Below are 19,736 nucleotides of genomic sequence, written 5' to 3'. Positions count from 1 at the left end.
AGAACACCCTGGAGCAGAGATGATGAACCTGGGGTCCACGGGACAGGAATAGGCTTCAGGGAAACCCAGGAACCTCTTGAAATCATAGACAAAAGTTTGTGCTGGTTTTTCTGGAGACCATTTGTGTCTGTCATCAGATTCTTAAGGAGGTCTGTAGACCCTCCAAAGAACAAGAGCAGTGAGGCTGGGGTGGCTTCTAACTGTTTCTACCCAAAGAGTTCAGCTCAGTTGCTTGTCGTGTCTGACTCCTTGCGACCCCATGGACTGCAGCATGCCAGGCTTCCCTGTCCATCACCAACTGCGAAGCCTGCTCAAATTCATGTCTGTCAAGTTGGTGATGCCATCTAACCATCTCATCCTCTGTCATCCCCTTCTTCTCCTGCCTTCAATCTTTCCCAGCATCATTGATCATGGGTCAGTCTTGTTTCCCATGGGTTTTTATACAATGACTCAGCATGAAGACCCTCCACTCTGGCTAGTGGCCCACATCTCCAGCATTGCACATTCCGTCTTACCTTGCAGAGACACACTCCGGTGCCCGGGTCACAGACTCCCGGCTTGGTCCCATCTCTGCTGCAGTGGCAGGGGAGGCACTCAGGAAAGCGGTAGAAGCCAGGAGCACACCGGTCACACTGCCGCCCTGTGATCCTGGGCTTGCATCTGTGCTCAAGGAAAGGAAGCAAAAGTCTTCATCACCTTTGTACACACAGTTCTAAAGCCGACCTGCACTGCTGCAGAGAAGTTGCTTGTCAGAAGCCAGTTCAGGGACTTTCCTGGCGGTCTAGTGGTTAAAACTTCACCTTCCAATGCAGGGGACACGGGTTCAATCCCCAGTCTGGGAACTAAGATCCCACATCCCACGAAGCAACTAAGCCTGCTCACCACAACTACTGAGCCACAACTAGGGAGTCTGTGCACTGCAAGGAAAGATCCTGCATGATGCAATGAAGATCCTGTGTGCTGCAACTGAGACTCAACACAAATAAATAAATAAATTTATATTTTTTTAAAGCCAGTTAAGTAGACACAGAGCCTGCCCATAGGTGCCAGTGTCCAAGCAGAATGGGGAAAAGCAGATACAAGGCACTCACACAAAGCAGCTAAAAGTGATCATCATCCTAATGAAAAACGGGTCAAAAGATACACACTCAGTTATAACCAAGTCCTGGATGTCATGTACAGCACAGCAACTATAGTTAATGATGCCATATTGCACTTCTGCAAGTTTCTAAGAGAGTAAATCTTAAAAATTCTACTCACAAGAAAAAAATTTGTAAGTATTTATGATCATGGATGATAACTAGATTTACTATGGTGACCATTTCACAATAGACACAAATATCGAATCACTACGTTTACATTTGAAACTAACTAATATAAGGTTACATGCCAGTTATACCTTAATTGAAAACAAAAAGCAATGAGCATTATGGATGATGACTTGGGCCAGGCTTGGTCCTAGGCTCTGGGGTGAAGGAAGGACAGACTCCCTGGGCCTGAGAGCTCCCAGGGTGACTGTTAGGTGGGAATGTGAATATACACATGGGGTTTGCACAGGGTCAGAAGGCCCACCCAGACCCAGCCTCCCCGGGGAAGGGGATGCTGAGCTGAGTGTAAAAGGACAAGCGTCCTGGGGTAGAAGGTGGGGCAGGCATTCCAGAGAGCAAGGATGGGGGACATGGCCTGGCGTGTGCAGGGGACACAGTGAGGAGCTCCTGGAAGAGGGGTGCAAGCGAGGATGCTGAGCCATGAGCCTGGAGAGGCGGGAGTCTCCTCCCTCCAGGAGACTGAGTCTGTTGGCCTTCTGAGCCCCGTGCTGACCGCATGTGTATACTGTTCACACTCCCACCTAACACTTCTCTTGGGAGCTCTCAGCCCCAGGGCCTCTGTCCTTCTCTCACCCCAGAGCCTACTCCCAAGCCTGTCCCAAGTCACCATCCATGGTGGAGAGCCTGGGGAGGCGGGAAGGGGTCAGCTCACCAGGACGGAGGGGCTGGCCGCTGCGACACTGTCCCGGAGGCCTGGGGCGCAGGGCTGAGCCCTGCACACTGAGGGCAGACTGGCCAGAATTCTGATCCAGCTCTCACATGACTCAGAGACAGTGTCTCAGCAAGTTATCCAGCTTCTCAAGGCTTTGTTCTCCCTCCGTGAGAGAGAGGGGAGGCGGTGGTGGAGACGCCAGGCAGTGCCGGCAGCTGGCCAGTTCTCAAACGGGGGTCGTCATCTTGAAAAGCTTTCAGAGAGGAAGAAGGACAGTGGCTGTGTGTCAAGAACTGAGCTGAGGGCAGCTCTGCGCTGGGGAGACAGGGGCTGAGCGAGGGCAGAGGTATTCGAGATGGAGAGGGGGGCGATGGGTTCCAAGCTATTTCAGGGTGAGGGTGCTGGGGCTCGTCGTGGTCTGGGTCGGGGGACAGAAGGGGGAGACAGCAAGGAGGGCTCGCTGTTGTCTGGCTGAGTGACGGGTGACACAGGAGCAGGTGCAGAGGGCGGCAACGGCCTGTGTGGCGCTGGGTGCCCAGGCGGCTGCAGGCAGCTCTGAGCACAAGATGGGCGAGAAAGCACTAGCAGCTTCTCAGGACTGAGCAACCCAGCTCTGCAGTGTGAGGATGGAAGCAGCAGCTCAGTCACTGAGCTTCACAGCCACCGCCTGGTGGATCTACACACTGAGCCTTTCTTATGGGTCTAAAGAAACTATTAGGAAATCTGCTTTCCATGAGATGATTAGGAGGACAACCTGATATGAAATATTTTGTCATTAACTTGCTACCAAATGTAAGCTTTCACCTATCTCTTAATATTTATTAAAATATCTCATGCCAGGATAAAGAAGATGTGGTACCTATATACAATGGACTGCTACTCAGCCAAGAAAAAGAATGAAATCCTGTCATCTACAGCAACACGGAGCGACTTGAAGGCAATTATACTGAGTGAAATAAGTCAGACAGAGAAAGACATACTGTATGATCTTACTTATGTGTGAAATCTAAAAAATACAACCAACAGTGAATATAACAAAAAAGAAGCAGACTCACAGATATAGAGAACAAACTAGTGCTTATCAGTGGGAAGAGGGAAGTAGGGGGCAACACAGGGGGAGAGGAGTAAGAGGTATAAACTATGAGGTATAAAATAAACCTCAAGAATATATTTATTGTACAACACAGGGAATGTAACTAATGTTTTATAGTAACTGTAAATGGAGTATAACCTTTAAAATTGTGAATCACTATATTGTACACCTGTAGCTTATATAATATTGTCATCAATTATACTTCAATTAAAAAAAAAGTCTCACCCCAGAAAGTTAAAGTGTTACTTGCTCGGTTGTGTCCGACTCTTTGGACCCCATGGACTGTAGCCCACCAAGCTCCTTTGTCCATGAAATTCTCTAGGCAAGAATACTGGAGTGGGCAGCCAGTCATTCCCTTCTCCAGGGGATATTCCCTATCCAGTTATCGAACACGGGTCTCTTACATTGCAGGTGGATTCCTTACCATCTGAGCCACCAGGGAAGCATAAAGGACCACCCCAGAGACCACCCCAAAAAAGATAAATACAACTTTATATTCCTGTAAGTTTGCCTTAGGCAAACAAGTACTCTTGTTGTGACATCAGCAAAGGGGAGCAGATGGGGGTCTCTTTATCCCACCCACCACACCTAAGAAGATAAAATCAGCTTCGCCTACAAGACCTGCTGGCAGGGCAGATGTCATTTCAGCCCCGTCTCCTCATCTCCCTCCCTCTGATACCTACAGAAATTGTTTCTTCTACAGAGGGAGAAAATATTCCCCAAATCACTCCTCTAGTAAAATAGGTGGAAGGTGGAAGTGATCTGCTTGGAGTGACTGCTCTGGTACAGTGGGCTGCAAACTCTGAGAGGGATAAGGGGTGGTCTGCGGAGCTACAGAAACCATGGACCATCTTCTCAGAAAAGTATCGTTCAGATAAGAAACAACACCCAAATGAATGTTCTGGCCAACTCAACACTTATACCCACTTGCAGATTACATCATCTCTCTCTCTCTCTCTCTCTCTCTCACAAACACACACACACATTCTAGCACACACAATTTTGTTCCTAGGCCCAGGTGAATAACACCTACTCTCTCCTTGTGAATCCCAGACTAAATGCAATCACAGTCCTGCAGAAAACTGCCTGTCCCCAGATGATGTTCCCTATTTCTGGAGCACAAGAACCCTGGGAGGGGGGCGGGGGTGAGAGATGGGAAGGAGCAGTGCAGGTAACCCCCTGCACAAAAGAGTATCAGGAAGAGGACACCTGCTCAGAGGAGGGACTCTGGGGATGGCCTCATGAGCAGGGTGCTCTCTGCTCCTCCCACGCAGCGGGGAAAGGACTCTGTGCACAAACACTGTTCTTGTCACAGAGCCACTGGGCAGCTGGCCGTCCTGCAAACACACAGGGCCACTGGCCCATGAGTTCGATACAGGATTCTGGTGCCCACGAGCCTCTACCACCCTGAGCATCACAGCGGACAAGTGATCCTGCGTGCTGACTTGAACATAGGCTTTGAGGGTGAGGACAGGCAGATGGGAGCCTATTTCTTAATATTTCCACTTCACTGGAAAAGAAAGGTAGAGGAGTATTTTTCAGGGAGGACAGCTGTGCAAGCTGCTTGTCGAGACAAGGAGAAACGTGTGTCTGTTTATTTCAGGGCAGCTGTGGGATGATGTGGTGGGAGAGCTGGGCAGAGAGGGTGTGACCTGGTCGGTAACACGGGATAAAGCGCTGAGCCTCACTCAGCATGTAGGTAGCAACCAAGCACATACGAGTGGACGGAAAAGAGCAAAAAGTTGAGCATGGTGAGGAGAGCAGTGGCCTGGGAGCTGAACCCCAAGGATCCCAGGTGGGCCTGATGGGCAAGCGTCCACCAAAATGTGGAGAACACGATGCCTGAGCAACGCAGTGCTGAGAGCTCCAAGCACATGAATCCTGTGCAAAGACAAGCCAACAAAGGAATTTGGAGCAGTGCCATGACAATGGGGAATAAAAAGGAAACTTCCTCCTCCAAAGTCTGGCTGAACATCTTTAGAAAACGACCTGAAGTCAGCCTGACCTTGTACACTCCTCCAGGGAGACGCTGTGCTACCCAAGAAGTTGCCCTCACCGCAACGGCAGGAAGGCTCCAGTCGCCGCTGCCAGGAGGTGAACTGAGGATGCCGGTCAAGTGAAATTGTCTCCATGGCAACGGGCTCAGGGCCAAACATTAGGCAAAGACGACTGCGCGTGCGTGGGTGCTCGCGAGTCTCAGAGGTCGCCAGAAAGTCAGGCATGAGGGTGAACTCTATCCTTTGCTCATTAAATACACCTCATATTGCACCCCCATCAAGTCCAGTTTTCATCTGGAATCCAAAGCCTACCTTATATCCGCTCATTTGTTCACCCTATAATTACTGAGTGTCTTCTAGAGATACATGCTCGATTAGGGGACATGAGAGGGAGAGGACAAAATACAGTAAGTTAGTCTTGACCTTGGCGCATTTTCACTGAGGACACGGGACATAGATGCAGAAAGTTAGGTGATCATGTGAGAGATGGGACGGCAGCGAGATGACGGGGGTATCCCTGTGGGCTTGCAGAGGCTTCACGCCTTCTTTGCATTTAACACAGAACTCTTTAACACAGAACTCTTGACGGACGTGGATAACTGGGAGGGGGAAACAGAAGAGGGGAAAGGAGAACTCATAACTGAAGAACTGAAGGCTGGCAAAAAGCGTTTAGAGAAAGCGAGAAAGACCAGAAAAGCTGGGGGAAAAAAAAAAAAAAGCTTAAGTTAGGGTAAGTGGTGGCCAGACCACGGAAAGCTGGTCTTTATCCTCTCAGACAATGGGGAATCAAGGAAGTTTCTTGTGCAAAGAGTGATGTGACCGACGTGGTACCGGGCGGAGCGACTTCCACCCTCCAGTAGCCTGCACACACTACGGCATTCATTATGATGCCCTGTCATAACTGGTTAGTGGAGGTGCCCCTACCAGACCATGACCTCTTGTTAGTAGGCATGGGTGCCTTCTGTACGAGAAACAGCACCCAAACTGGGATAGATGCTAGATATATTAAATAGTTTCAGCCATAAAACACAGTGATAAAATAGAATTTAAGACTCAAAAAAAAAAAAATCACAGGGACTGAAGGAAATGTTTTATCCTGTTTTCAAAAACCCCCACACACCAAGAGGATGAAATCACAAACATATGCATTTATCAACATTCTCTATGCATTAATAACAAAATTACGGAGCAAATAGATTTTTAAATCCAAGTATAATTATGTATGGGCTTCCTGGTGGTGCAGTGGTAAAGAATTTGGCTATCAAGGCAGGAGACACAAGGGGTGTGCATTCGATCCCTGGGTTGGGAAGATCCCTGGAGGAGGAAACAGCAACCCACTCCAGTATTCTTGTCTGGAGAATCCCATGGACAGAGGAGCCTGGTGGGCTATGATCGATAGGGTCTCAAAGAGTCGGACACGACTGACCAAGCAAGACCAAGAGAGGTGATTGCATACTAGCATTTCCCCTTCAATTAAGGAGAAAAAGAAAGAAAGAAGGGAGAGAGAGAGGGAGGGAAGGAGGGAGGAAGAAAGGAAAGGAGAGAGAGAGAGAGAGGGCAGGAGAGAGAAAGTATGCCAGGAAAAGGAAGGTCAATTCAGAGATGATCAATTGTAAAAGGACTTCTCCAGGTGCAGGACCTGTGGGGGCCACGAAAGGATGGAAGATAAATCATACTGTTTCAGAAGTTGACACCTGATGGGCTGTAGGGAGATTCTAAGGTGATACAGAGACCTCAGGCTTTGGAGACAGGGAGGTTGCCACGGATAAGTAAAAAAATAATTTTTTTTTAAGTTCGAAGAGAGGAATAGCCTGAAGAGCAAGACAACGGCATGGGTTTCAGATAGGGAATCAGCGGTAGGCTCAAGGACTTGAAGGGCCCCTAAAAATCATCTAATCTAACACTTCATTATACGTGTGAGGGGATAGGCGCTTAAAGAGGTCAGGGGACTTGTCCTCTAAAACCCACAAGAAAAGCTAGTAAGGGAACTGACGTAGAAATGATTTTCTATGAAGGTGGGATAAGCTGTCCTTCAGGGACCAGGACTGGAGCTCTGGGTCTGGGAATCATCCAGCGTGGAGGTGGTTGAAGCCAGAAGAATGGGTGGGGCTTCAGGGGGACAAAGTGTAAAGGGTGGAAGGCAGGCAGCCAAGTGCTTGGCAAATAATAGCAAAAGCTAATACCCGTGCTAGTGTGTCTCAGGTACTGTTCGAAGGGCTTTGCACAGGATTATTTAATCGTCTCAAGAACTTCAAGAGGTGGGAGCTTCTAGGAAGAGAGAACGCAGGTGAGAATGCTGAGCTCTTCCATCCTGTGGCAGGAGCCTCATCTGCCCTGCTCACCACCGTGTCCCAGAGCTTGCCTGCACCCCGTCTGGAATTTACCATTCCTATTACTTGATGAGGTACATCAAAGGAATTGCTTCTCCAAGTTGTTGGGGCTTGTGGATTTCTGCCAAGCTGGAAGCACTTCTGTTCCCAGAATGCCAAGTCTATGACTTTCTCTGGCATTTTGTTTCTCCATCTAACACAAGTACTGAGTAAATCTATGACGCTGGCTGAAGTCCCCCCCACAAACGGCTTTCCCGGCTGCTCTTCTCACAAGCTGTCTGCACTTGTGGTTTCACTAGATGTCCAGGTGAACTGCCATCTCCTATAATCAATCTTAAAATGTCTTGAAGGTGGTCAACATCACGGTATTTTTTTTTAAACAGTGATTCTCAGTGTCCGTGTATCTGTCACTGATCGACAAAAATCTTCTGAGGATATTCTAGACCTTTGGTTCGTTCACAGAACCTGACGGCATAACTATCCCTTATTAAAAGCAGAAGCAAATTACTGTGTTGCTATAAAAATGAAATTTTGATCAACCTTTAAGACCACAATCCAGAGAGCTGTCCCAAACAATGGACTTTTTATCTTTTATACAATATAATTCTGCAATCAGAGGTTGAAGAAGAAACAGAATCCAGAGTTTTAAATTTAGGTGGGACAGTGATAGACAACAGACTCTGTATGATTTCAATACCTTTGAAAGTGAAAAATGAAAGTGGTAGTTGCTCAGTCACGTCCGACTCTTTGTGACTTCAGGACTGTAGCCCACCAGGCTCCTCTGTCTGGCAAGAATACTGGAGTGGGTTGCCATTCCTCTCTCCAGGGCTTCTTCCCAACCCAGGGATCGAACCCGAGTATCCCACATTACAGGCAGATTCTTTACTGTCTGAGCCACAGGGGAGGTTGGTCAATACCTTTAGACCATGAAATTTTTGCACCTTGTTTTATGTCCCTGGATATATTCTAGTGTCTCCCAGTTTACAGTCTATGGGAATTTAAATAAAATTTGTTTCCTACTATCCTGTGATTTTGTGTAAATCTTAATTATGTTGAATAGGTTCACAGTGCTTTTCAGGTCTACTATATCCGTTACTTCTCTGTATATTCATTCTACGAATTTTTGAGGGTTCAATATTGAAACTCCAACTAAAAATCTTAATTTACTAAAAAATAATTGTAATATATAGTGGAACTATATGTAATCTTGTTCTATATTTTCCAAGTTTCCTATAAACGTGTTATCATACTTTCATAATTTACGTAATTTCATAACCCACTCGTTTTCTTGCCTGGAGAATTCCATGGACAGAGGAGCCTGGTGGGCTATAGTCCATGGGGTCACAAAGAGTCAGACACAACGGAGCAACTAACACTTTCACACCTTCTTTCACTTCAGCTATCTTTGATTATTTCTTTTACTTGAATGTTAGGTTCCTCTAAACACATTCTTCATTTTCATTAGGAAATTTTTCAGAGGTGGTGGGAGCATTCTTTCCTCTAATATTTTCTAAAGAAATAATCCTTTAGGTAGTCAAAAGCTTTTTCGGCATCAACACTGGAATTATCATCGGTAATTTGTGCAATTTACGGTCATGTAATAAACTGAAGTTTTCCTTACATTATCTGCCAAGGGCCCTTTCATGACAAATCCGCTTTGATCATGGGTAGATATGTCATCCCATTACATGATTACAGTCTTTTTGGTAACTCAAGATAAAAGATTTTACCTTTTGCTTTGGGTGCAAAGCAGGTCAGTAAGATTCCATTCCTGCTGATGTTCCCTCTGGCATGGGCAAAACTACCATATAGCCTGCCTCAGTTCTGAGTTAGGCATTTTCTAGTCTACTCAACTGCCATTGGCTAGTGAAGGTTTGTTAAACACTCCTTAGAATTTGTATCTAAAATCCTACAGTAAATCTCTCTCATAGGTGATGCCTTAAGCGTTTTTCTTTTTCTGACTGAGCCACAGGGCACATGAGACCTTAGTGCATCTGAGCAGGGATTGAGACCACACCACCCGCAGTGCAAGTGCGGAATCTTAACCACTGGACCGCCAGGGAACCCCTGATATTTATGGTTTTCAATGCATTCTTGGTTTCCTTTTTCTGTGGCAGCAGCTTTGAGAAACTGTATGTGAGGTTCTGTTCATAGCAATTTCTTCTGTTGAGCAGCTAATCCCTTTTAAAACTCTCCCACTGGTTCTAAGACAGTGAATTCTTCGCCTTCTCCTCCTGCCTGAAAACTGCCTCTCCATCTCTGTGGCTCCTTTGCCTCCTATGATTAATCACAGGGACCCCCACACCTGTTTTCCCTCCTGTGTGTCTACACCTTCTCCTTGGGGGTCCTCTCTCACTCTCACCCTCGTACATGGTTCCCCAACCTCCAGTCCCAGCCCCAATCTGCTCCCTTGGGTGTCCTCTTTTCAGAAGAAAAAGTAAAGAAGTCATTATGGAAAAATGGAACTTTGTTGGACTGGTTTGCACTTTCTGTGGTCTAGTGAGTTTTTATTTTCAATTAAATATGGGGACATTGTATGCAGCTATGACTGTGGCCACTGCAATGTCCTGGGCTCTGTACTCTGCCAGGATTCCATCTCCCAGTGACTGTTCATTCCACTTCTCCTTGTTTATCTGCCCCTCTTGTTCTTCCATCTGGTTTTTTCTTTTTTTTTCCCAAGGTTATATATACATTGCTCATTCTCCTGTTCAAATGGAACCTTGTTCTTTCACCCTGTCTTTCTTTAACTTTATTTTGTATTGGGGTACAGCCAATTCACAAACAATGTTGCGATAATTTCAGGTGAACAGCAAAGGGACTCAGCCATGCATATACATGTATCTGTTCTTTTCCAAACTCCCCTCCCATCCAGGCTGCCACATAACACTGAGCAGAGTTCCATGTGCTATACAGTAGATCCTTGTAGCTTATCTATTTTAAATATTGCAATCTGTTTTTATCCAGATTCCTACTCCCTTGAGTGGGGGAAGGATTTTAATGCTAACACCTCCCTCTCTGCTTCTTCCACTTATTTGTCAGACTATTCTTTCCTCTGAACAATTAGATGTTGGATTCTTTCCTTTGATTTGTTTTTCAAATATATTAAAAGGAATATCATTCCTAGTTCAATCTGTTTCCCGTTTTATAATACCCTGGATTTCCTTCTCTGGTTTTTTTCTATTGGAAGATAATCTGTTTATAATGTGCTGAAGCCAGTTCTAATTCTTCACTTTCTTTTGGTCTGGTCTCTCTTCTTCTACATTGACTGGGTCATGACTGGCACATTTAGGTCCTTAGAGCCTCCCATTTATGCATCTTCTCCAGCCACAAGACAGCAAGCAACTCCTGGCACAGTGCACCTTTCTGCTCTGGGACATCTCCACAGGTCCTGGTAGAAGTCTGTGCTTCTGCTGAGTACCACTGTTCTTAGATGTCAGGACTTACTGGAAATGGGTCAGACATCTTCACAGTCCACTGGTGCAGTCAGGACCCAAAGTCTTAAGTAACGAGCTAAGTCCCTGGTATCCTTCCAGAGAATAGCTCATGCACCGGAGGGAACAGATCCTAATGTATGTTCATTAACTGTGATGAGAACTCTCCGGTATCACCTCAAAATTCTTTGTGCAAGTCACATTCCGTTTAAGCTCATAGTCTGAGAAGGACGGACAATGAGGTTGACTCAGGGAAGACTCACAACCTGTGGTTTTAAAGTCTTGGACTCTTCCATGACTCAAGTTCTCATTCAGCTTCCTTTCCCGAGAACAAAGGAACTACTAGGAATGGGGCAACAATCACAGGTGTGGTTAAGGGCCCTTCCTCAGGAAAAGTCAACATTGCTGCTATAGAGAGGGGAATGTTGTCCCTAGAAGATACATCCAAGTTCTAAGCCCCCAGTATCTAGAATGTGACCTAGGAAGGAGGATTTTTGCAGACGTAATCAATATGAAGTCATACTGGAGTGAGGCAGGTCCTAATTCAATACCACTGGTATCCTTAAAAGGAAAGAAAGACACAGGTATACATATAGATATAATGGAATACTACTTGGCCATAAGAAAAAACGAAATTTTGCAATTGCAACAATCTGCTTGGACTGGAAAGGCACCGTGCATGCGTGCTAAATCACTTCAGTTGTGTCCGATTCTTTGTGACCCCATGCACTGTAGCCCACCAGGCTCCTCTGTTCCATAGGATTTTCCAGGCAAGAATACTGGAGTGGGTTGCCATTTCCTTCTCCAGGGGATCTTCCCCACCCAAGGATCGAGCCCGGGTCTCCTGCATTGCATGCGGATTCTCTACCATTAGAGCTACCTGGGAAGCCCAGAAGACATTATGCTGAATGAAATAAGTCAGAGAAAGACAAACAGTGCATATCACTTACATGTAGAATCTAAAAAAAATAAAACAAACCAGTGAATATAAAACAATAGAAACAGACTCACAGACACTGAGAACAAACTAGTGGTTACCAGTGGGGAGAGGGAAGAAGGGAGGGACCCAAGAGAGGTAGGGGATTAAGGGGCACAAACTATTCTATAAAAGCAAATGAGCTACACGGGTATTTTTTACAGCAACATATAAAATATTGGAAATATAGTCAATATTTAATTATAAATGCTGTATAACTCTAAAAACCTGCACATCATTATGTTGCACACCTGAAACATATATATTATACATCAACCGTACCTCAACTGAGAAAAGGTAAAAAAAAAAAAATTAAAGGCTGAAAGAAAAGACACAGACACGTACAGAGGAGACCCCCGTGTGAAGACAGAGACGCACAAGCAGAATCCACGAGACGACAGAGGCAGAGTCAAGGAATTTCAAGGCCTGTCGACAACACGGGAAGGAAAGAGACAGGCATGGAACAGGGTCTCTGCTGGAGCCTTTGGAAAGGGCACGGTGCCGTCAACTCGATTTCAGACTTTAGCCTTGTGACTCTGAAGGCCCCCAGTGTGTGGTCATTTGTCAGAGCGGCCTCAGGAAATGAGCACAGCTGCAGTGGAGTAGGAGGTGCCAGGAGCAGCCACAGCCCCTCCCGGCTGTCACACCCGGATCACAGACACAGACCAGACATCCGGTACCCGGGGTGGGATGGGGGCGCCCAGGAAGGGACTCAGAAGGGACCTGAGTCTCATGTTGTCTCCTGCTCACATGCATGCCACACCCGCCTGGATGGAAAAAGATCTGCTTTGGTCTCCCTGCCACATAATCCCTGTGGGATTCTTTCCAGCCTCTTCTTCTAGGAGAGACAGGGTCCTCTTCTTCACCCCCTGTGCTTACTCTCCAGTCCTGCAGAGATCAGGCTGATCACTCAGATCACGCGACATCAGCCTCTGGTTTCATATGCGGAGCTGATCTGCTGGAAGAGCCTCTTGGCCCTACAGCATCTGTTTGAACCGCCCTCTCCTTCTTATCGCTCAGCAGTTGTGCCTGGTGGGCCAGGGGGCAGCCCCCCTTACAGGCCAGGCTCTCCAATAGGTACTGCTCACCCTGCCACCCTCCCCACAACTGACCCCCCCAGTGGAGACCCCACATGGCCTCTAGCTCGCCATGTGGGGTCAGGGCGGCAGGATCTGGATTTTAGACTTCATCATGTACTGTGCTTAACAAAACTAGCAGCTTACGAGAGAGAAGGTTTAGAGCTCAAACCTCAGTACAGGCCAAGAGGCGCTCACCACCAGTGACCCAGGAGATGGAACTGATCACTTTATCACACACGTAGCACGTAAACACACAGAACGAGGCTGGAGAGGACAGTGAGGCTGCTTGAACCCCAGGCAACAGCTATCTGCCCACCCAGGCTGTGCCAGGCTACCCTGAGCCCCAGGGGACCAGTTACTCCACACACCATGCCCGTCCTGGGTGGGGAGCGCCACCGAGCAGTGTTGAAGTGGGAAGTAAACGAGGACCCAAGTGGGGGCCCATGGCATCTTCCCTTCCCAGGACAGGATGCGACAGGCTAGCCCCCCAGGCCTCACCTGCACTGCCCGTGGTCCCTGTCGCACTCCAGGGTGGCGGCCCGGTTGGTGCCCATCCGGGAACAATTGCAGCCTTCGCAGCCGGCCAGGGGGTGGAAGCTGAAGGAGTGTACCTCACACATGTCACACTGGGGCCTGACCGTCCGGGGAGGACACAGGCACCGCCCTGTCGTCTCCTCACAAAGGCGCCGGCCGCAGTTGCAAGCTGGCCAAGGATGAAGAGACATGGTTTAAGGGTTAGACGCCCCTGATCTCCAGCAAAACTGCACTGCCAGGGTTTCCAGAAGCTTCCAAAGGGTATCTGGGAGGAAGGTCTTATTTTTCCTTCCTTATGGCATCACTGAGTGTGGTTGATCTGAAAGGCTCCTTTCTGGGGCCAAGACCAACCACATCCAATGCTGAGGGTGGACAAGTGTGTGGACACTGAGTGAGGTATCACTGGACCTACTGACCTTAAAGTAGACACTCGTAGGGGCCTCCCCCTCACCCCCAGGCTGAGGCTGTGTGCCATTCTAACATGAGGTCTGGCCTTTGTTAGAGGGTCTGCTACTCCCAGTCTCCCTGAAGGGCCTTCACGTCGCCCCAGGGCACTGGGCCCAAGATCAGGCGTGGGGCCTGCAGCAGGCAAAGGCTGACCTCCACGCAGGGCCTCTGCACCCCTCACACAGCCTGGGCTGCGCCTTGTCTAGGGCGGCAGGACAATTCTTAGACGAAGATCCACGGCCTCCTCAGAGAGGAAGGTGCCCTCTGACCCTGGGTCTCCTCCCACCTCAACTAAGCTTTGGTGGTTAGGCTGCAAAAACTGAAGCCTACCCCATCCCACTAGGAAGATGGCCAAGCTGTCCAGTGTTTTGAAGCTTAAGGTTATTTCCCTTCACCTTCTTTGACAAGGGCATGGGTCCCCTAGCCCAGGAGACACAAATACGTCTTTTCTAGAAGCCTGCTACTCAGAGAGTGGTCCCTGGACCAGCGGCATGGGAATTCTCTGAGTGGCTGCGGGAAATGCAGACTCTCAGGCCCCAGCCCAGGCCTCCTGACTCAGAATCTGCACTCTCACAAGATCCCCAGGTGAGTCTCCAGCACAGTGAAACTGGACAAGCCCTGCCCTGGGCGGGCTTCATCTGCCTGGACCAGAGATGACCTTGGCTGCCCCGAACGTGCACTTACGTTTGCAGTGCGGAAACCCGTAAAAGCCCGTCTGACAGCGGGTACACTGCCGCCCGATGACGTGGGGCCGGCACGGGCACTGCCCGCCCTCGGGGCTGCAGGGGTGGCCGATGGCCCCAGCGGGGTGGCACTCGCAAGGCAGCGCGCCCTCGTGGTAAAGGGCCACCAGGGATCTGGCAGAATTCTTACAGAATTCAGAGGCTCTCTGGGGGCTGTGGGAACAAGAACACACAGTGAGACCCTGGGAGGCATGCCCAGAAATGGTCCCACCTTCCCCTTCCCACACGCCCCACCAAGCAGTGGTTTGGGAGAGGGGCTCTGGAGTCTAGGAAAAAGTGAGCGGAAACCCCACCCCTGGACTTACAATGGTTGACAGCCACCCACCCACCCCCATCTACTTTAGGACTCATCACAGGACTGGTGGGTGGGAACCTTTGGTGGCTGGAATAAAAGGGTGAAGATTCATCTATAGGATGAGTTGTATGGTGTATAGGTTCTATCTCAATACAGCAGTCACCAAAAAATTTATACCTGCATGTGCTATGATATACCACTTAGGATAATAATGAGGAGGAGGTAAATCGTCAACTTTTACTGAACATGTATGTTAAAAGTTTTCCGTTTAACCTCATAAGCTGAAGCTCCAATACTTTGGCCCCCTGATGCTAACAGCTAACTCACTGGAAAATCCCCTGATGCTAAGAAAGATTGAAGGCAAAAGGAGAAGGGGGCAGCAGAGGATGAGATGGTTAGATAGCATCACCAACTCAATGGACATTTGAGCAAACTCCGGGAGATGGGGAAGGAGAGGGAAGCCTGACGTGCTGCAGTCCATGGTGTCGCAAAGAGCTGGACACGACTTAGTGACTGAACAACATTAACCTGATACCCACCTAACCAATTAGGCCGAAGCCCCATTTCACAGGTGAGACAAGGAAGTCTCCTAGAAGTTAAGCAACATTCTTGAGGGCACAGAGCTATGGAGGGTGGGGAAGGCACTCAAATCCACAGTGGTCTGACCTCAGAGCCCTTGCTCTTAGTATTTTCTGTACAAGAGGTTTCCACCCTCTGGAGGCCCAGGTTCCTCAGGAAACCTACAAGGTGGCAGGGAGGAGGGGTCTGCAGGAGAGAATGACAGGACCTGATACTAAGGGCTGTTCTAGGCTCTTAGCATCTGGGAACCCACCAAATGAGGATAGGGAGGCCCGGCCTTCTGTAATGCTCCCCACTGATGAGAGGGCAAAGGACAGCGGGAATCAGGGCTGATGTGCCCTGCAGCGGAGGAAACCCTGTGTGGTATCTTTCAGGAATCCGAGCTGGCTGACAGGAAGCAACAAAGAGGAAGAGAAACCCCCAAGCAGCCTGTGAATCCTGGCTTGGGGGTGATCTGCTGAGATCAGAGTTGAAGAGGGAAATCCTGCCCAGATGAACATGATGAGATAGTACACAGGTCAGTGTGTGCCGAGGATCAGGGACTCACTGCTGCTCCCTTGGGCGCTCAGAGGAGGAAGAAAGACCCAAAGGCCACCCCTCCCTGGGCCTCCTGCTCTGGTCGGGAATGTGGGACAGCCTCAGGCCTCCCATGGCTGTGCCACAAAGTGATGTGTGCATGCTAAGTTGCTTCGGTCATGTCCGACTCTTTGCAACCCTAAGGGCTCCTCTGTCCATGGGATTTTCCTAGCAAGAATACGGGAGTGGGTTGCCATGCCCTCCTCCCGGGGATCTTCTCGACCCTGGGATTGAACTCACTTCTCTTGTGTCTCCTGCATTGGCAGGCGGGTTCTTTACCACCTGTGCCACCTAGGAAGCCCTCACACAAAGTGATACTTACTCAATATAAAAACTGTCTCCTCCACAATTGGTGACAAACTCCAATGACTTGTCCAGTGATTTTCTGTGAAGGATCTGATAGTCGTAATTTTCTGCAGGCACCACTAGGATACGGACCTAAAGGGAAAGTGCCTTTGGATTTTCAGCAGCACAGCACACCCACGGCTCCACCATGCTTTCTCTTCGCTAAGATCGTGTTTACGTTGCTTCAGTTGTGTCTGACTCTTTGCAACCCCATGGACTATGGCCCACCAGGCTCCTCCATCCATGGGGAATCTCCAGGCAAGAATACTGGAGTGGGTTGCCAGATCAGTGTTCTTTATTGTTAAGTCCAAGACCACATGAAACAGAACTTACAAAAAAAGAACCACAAAGCAACCCTAACTCAGTGTTGAAGGCTCAGGCCACATTCCCCCTAGGGAAATGATAATGAGTTGGGGGGACAGACCCCCTGGAGCGCCTGCTCAGAGGTGCAGCAGCCTTGGGGGCTGGGCAGGGACAGGAGACAGAGGCCTGTTATGATGTCAGGGCCCCGTGTGATCCATCCCTGCGATGACCCTGGATCTCCAGGGGGTCGAATTTTGTATTTTTATTTATTAGTATTTCTTTTTCTTTCATATTTATTTGGCTGTGCCAGGTCTTAGTCACAGCTCAAGGGATCTTTGATCTTTGTAGGGGCATTTGGGATCTTTTTAGTTGTAGCATGCAAACTCTCAGTTGCGGCATGCAGGAGCTAGTTCCCTGGTCATGAATCAAACCTGAGCCCCCTGCATTGGAAGTGAGCAGTCTTAACCACTGGACCATCAGGGAAGTCCTCATTCTGTATTTTCAGAGAGTAAGCAAACTGAAATGGCAGGACCAATGGGGAGACTCATATGGTGGCTTGTCCCTGAAATGCCTATCCTATCAGACACTCTATTATGAATAATTGTGGCCCCAGTCTTTAAAAATACCACCCTGTATTCTCTGTACCTGTATAAATCAGACCACAGCAGTAACAAATGCTGCAGGAAATTTCAACATCTTTGTCAACTACTCACCCACTGACAGTGTACAGAGTCTATTGCTCTCATGTTATTCAATTCAACAAACATTGCCGAACACCTGTGCCAGATGGTGTTTCAGGCACAGGGATACAAAATGTATCCCCTGACTCTGGGATGACATCCTCAGAGAGAAAGGAGGCATGAGCAAGAATTGGAGGGTTCAGGGCAGGCCTGGACAGTGTTTGCTGGCTCTCAAAGGCTTTACAGGCATTGGGTGATCATGATTCCACCAGCCAAGGTGATAAACAGGGAACGGGGCACCTGGGGTCTATACAGGTAACAGGCTAAGCTGGAGGGACCTGTGAGCACTCTGGCTATGGGGATGCACAGTAGATGGTCCCAGAGCTCAGGAAAGATGGGAAATGAGGTCACAGGTGTGGGTATCATTCCCACAGAGGGGAGAACAGAATCAACAGGCATAGATGATGTTATATGAAGAGAAATCTTAGAACAAGGGGTCTCAGCGTCAAGCCCAAGGGCACACTGACATGAAAGGGATGAAAGGGAAGAGAACTCACTGAAGGAGCACTGGAGAAAGCAGGGATAGCCAAGAGAAAGTAGCTATGGGAGCCAAAACAAGATAGTTTGAGGAACAAAGGAGTGTTCAATGCCTCAGAGAGAAACTTGTCAGATGAGAGCGAGGTGGGACTGATGGAGACAGAGAGACAGCTCCCATGCTTCATGCAGGGGAGTTTTCTTCCCAGTTGCTTCTCTAGTATTCTGATTTCCCTTGATTTTAATAGTCACAGGCCTTTTTTTGCTAAAGGCAGCTGTAAAATTTAAATGTTTTTCTATAAACATGGCTTCAATTCCCTGGAGGAATTACTGCCATGAGCCAGAACAGACAGACAGAGCAGCTGACCAAGGCAAGCATGTAAAGAGCAAGAGAGTAAAAAGCAGAACGCACCAAAACTAAGGACTTTCCTTCTGGAATTGTCACAGTCAGGGCCACCTCCGGCTCCGAGATGTCAAACTCAACCTGATCTCCGGTGATCACTTGGTCCCGGCAGCCAAGCACATGGGGGCAAAAAGAGGCCCGGAAGACACCTAGGGGCAGAGGGAGGCAGTCCTGTCACACCCCTGCCAGGACAGGTGAGCCCCAAAACCGGCCCTGCTCCCTGTAGCTCACCTGCCTGCAGCCGTCCTCCGTCCACAGACACCTGTGCCGGGAACGTCGGATGTGCTGGTTGATAAAAATGGACAACGATGACATACCGACCTGGGCATGGTACTAGTCCTTGAAGGGTCACCTGGTTCTAGGTGGAAAAAAAAATCTTCTCAAGCTGTAGTTCAGTTCAGTTCAGTCGCTCAGTCGTGTGCAACTCTTTGCGACCCCGTGAACCACAGCACGCCAGGCCTCCCTGCACATCACCAACTTCCGCAATCCACCCAAACCCATGTCCATTGAGTTGGTGATGTCATCCAACCATCTCATCCTCTGTCGTCCCCTTCTCCTCCTGCCCTCAATCTTTCCCAGCATCAGGGTCTTTTCAAATGAGTCAGCTCTTTGCATCAGGTGGCCAAAGTATTGGAGTTTCAGCTTCAGTATCAGTCCTTCCAATGAACACCCAGGACTGATCCCCTTTAGGATAGACTAGATGGATCTCCTTGCAGTCCAAGGGACTCTCAAGAGTCTTCTCCAACACCACAGTTCAAAAGCATCAATTCTTCGGCACTCAGCTTTCCTTATAGTTCAACTCTCACATCCATACACTGGAAAAACCATAGCCTTGACTAGACGGACCTTAGTCGGCAAAGTAATGTCTCTGCTTTTTAATATGCTGTCTAGGTTGGTCATAACTTTCCTTCCTTTAATTTCATGGCTGCAGTCACCATCTGCAGTGATTTTGGAGCTCAAAAAAATAAAGTCTGACACTGTTTCCACTGTTTCCCCATCTATTTGCCACGAAGTGATGGAACTGGATGCCATGATCTTCGTCTTCTGAATGTTGAGCTTTAAGCCAACTTTTTCACTCTCCTCTTTCACTTCCATCAAGAGGCTTTTTAGCTCCTCTTCACTTTCTGCCATAAAGGTGGTGTCATCTGCATATCTGAGGTTATTGATATTTCTCCCGGCAATCTAGATTCCAGCTTGTGATTCTTCCAGCCCAGCGTTTCTCATGATGTACTCTGCATATCAGTTAAATAAGTAGGGTGACAATATAGAGCCTTGACGTACTCCTTTTCCTATTTGGAACCAGTCTGTTGTTCAGTCTGTTGTCCACTTCTAACTGCTGCTTCCTGACCTGCATACAGATTTCTCAAGAGGCAGGTTAGGTGGTCTGGTATTCCCATCTCTTTCAGAATTT

The 19,736-nt window shown here is 48.3% G+C and overlaps 1 protein-coding gene across 3 annotated transcripts in view; it reads right to left on the bottom strand.

Annotated features, from left to right (window-relative positions):
• The window catches only part of LOC120881148 (laminin subunit alpha-3-like), a 152,477-nt gene that overhangs the window by 93,801 nt on the left and 38,940 nt on the right, over nt 1–19,736 (bottom strand). For all 3 annotated transcript variants that reach the window (XM_040264742.1, XM_040264739.1, XM_040264738.1), the window contains exons 15-20: nt 18,557–18,683; nt 18,335–18,474; nt 16,383–16,498; nt 14,552–14,763; nt 13,385–13,589; nt 516–660 (exon numbers count right to left, since the gene is read on the bottom strand). In XM_040264742.1, coding sequence (XP_040120676.1) covers nt 516–660; nt 13,385–13,589; nt 14,552–14,763; nt 16,383–16,498; nt 18,335–18,474; nt 18,557–18,683 — 945 coding nt within the window. The remainder of the gene's footprint in view (nt 1–515; nt 661–13,384; nt 13,590–14,551; nt 14,764–16,382; nt 16,499–18,334; nt 18,475–18,556; nt 18,684–19,736) is intronic.

The sequence above is a fragment of the Oryx dammah genome, unplaced genomic scaffold (genome assembly GCF_014754425.2).
Source record: "Oryx dammah isolate SB20612 unplaced genomic scaffold, SCBI_Odam_1.1 HiC_scaffold_22, whole genome shotgun sequence".
In the NCBI taxonomy this organism is placed as follows: Eukaryota; Metazoa; Chordata; class Mammalia; order Artiodactyla; family Bovidae; genus Oryx; species Oryx dammah.
This window is presented reverse-complemented; position numbering and strand designations above follow the sequence as displayed.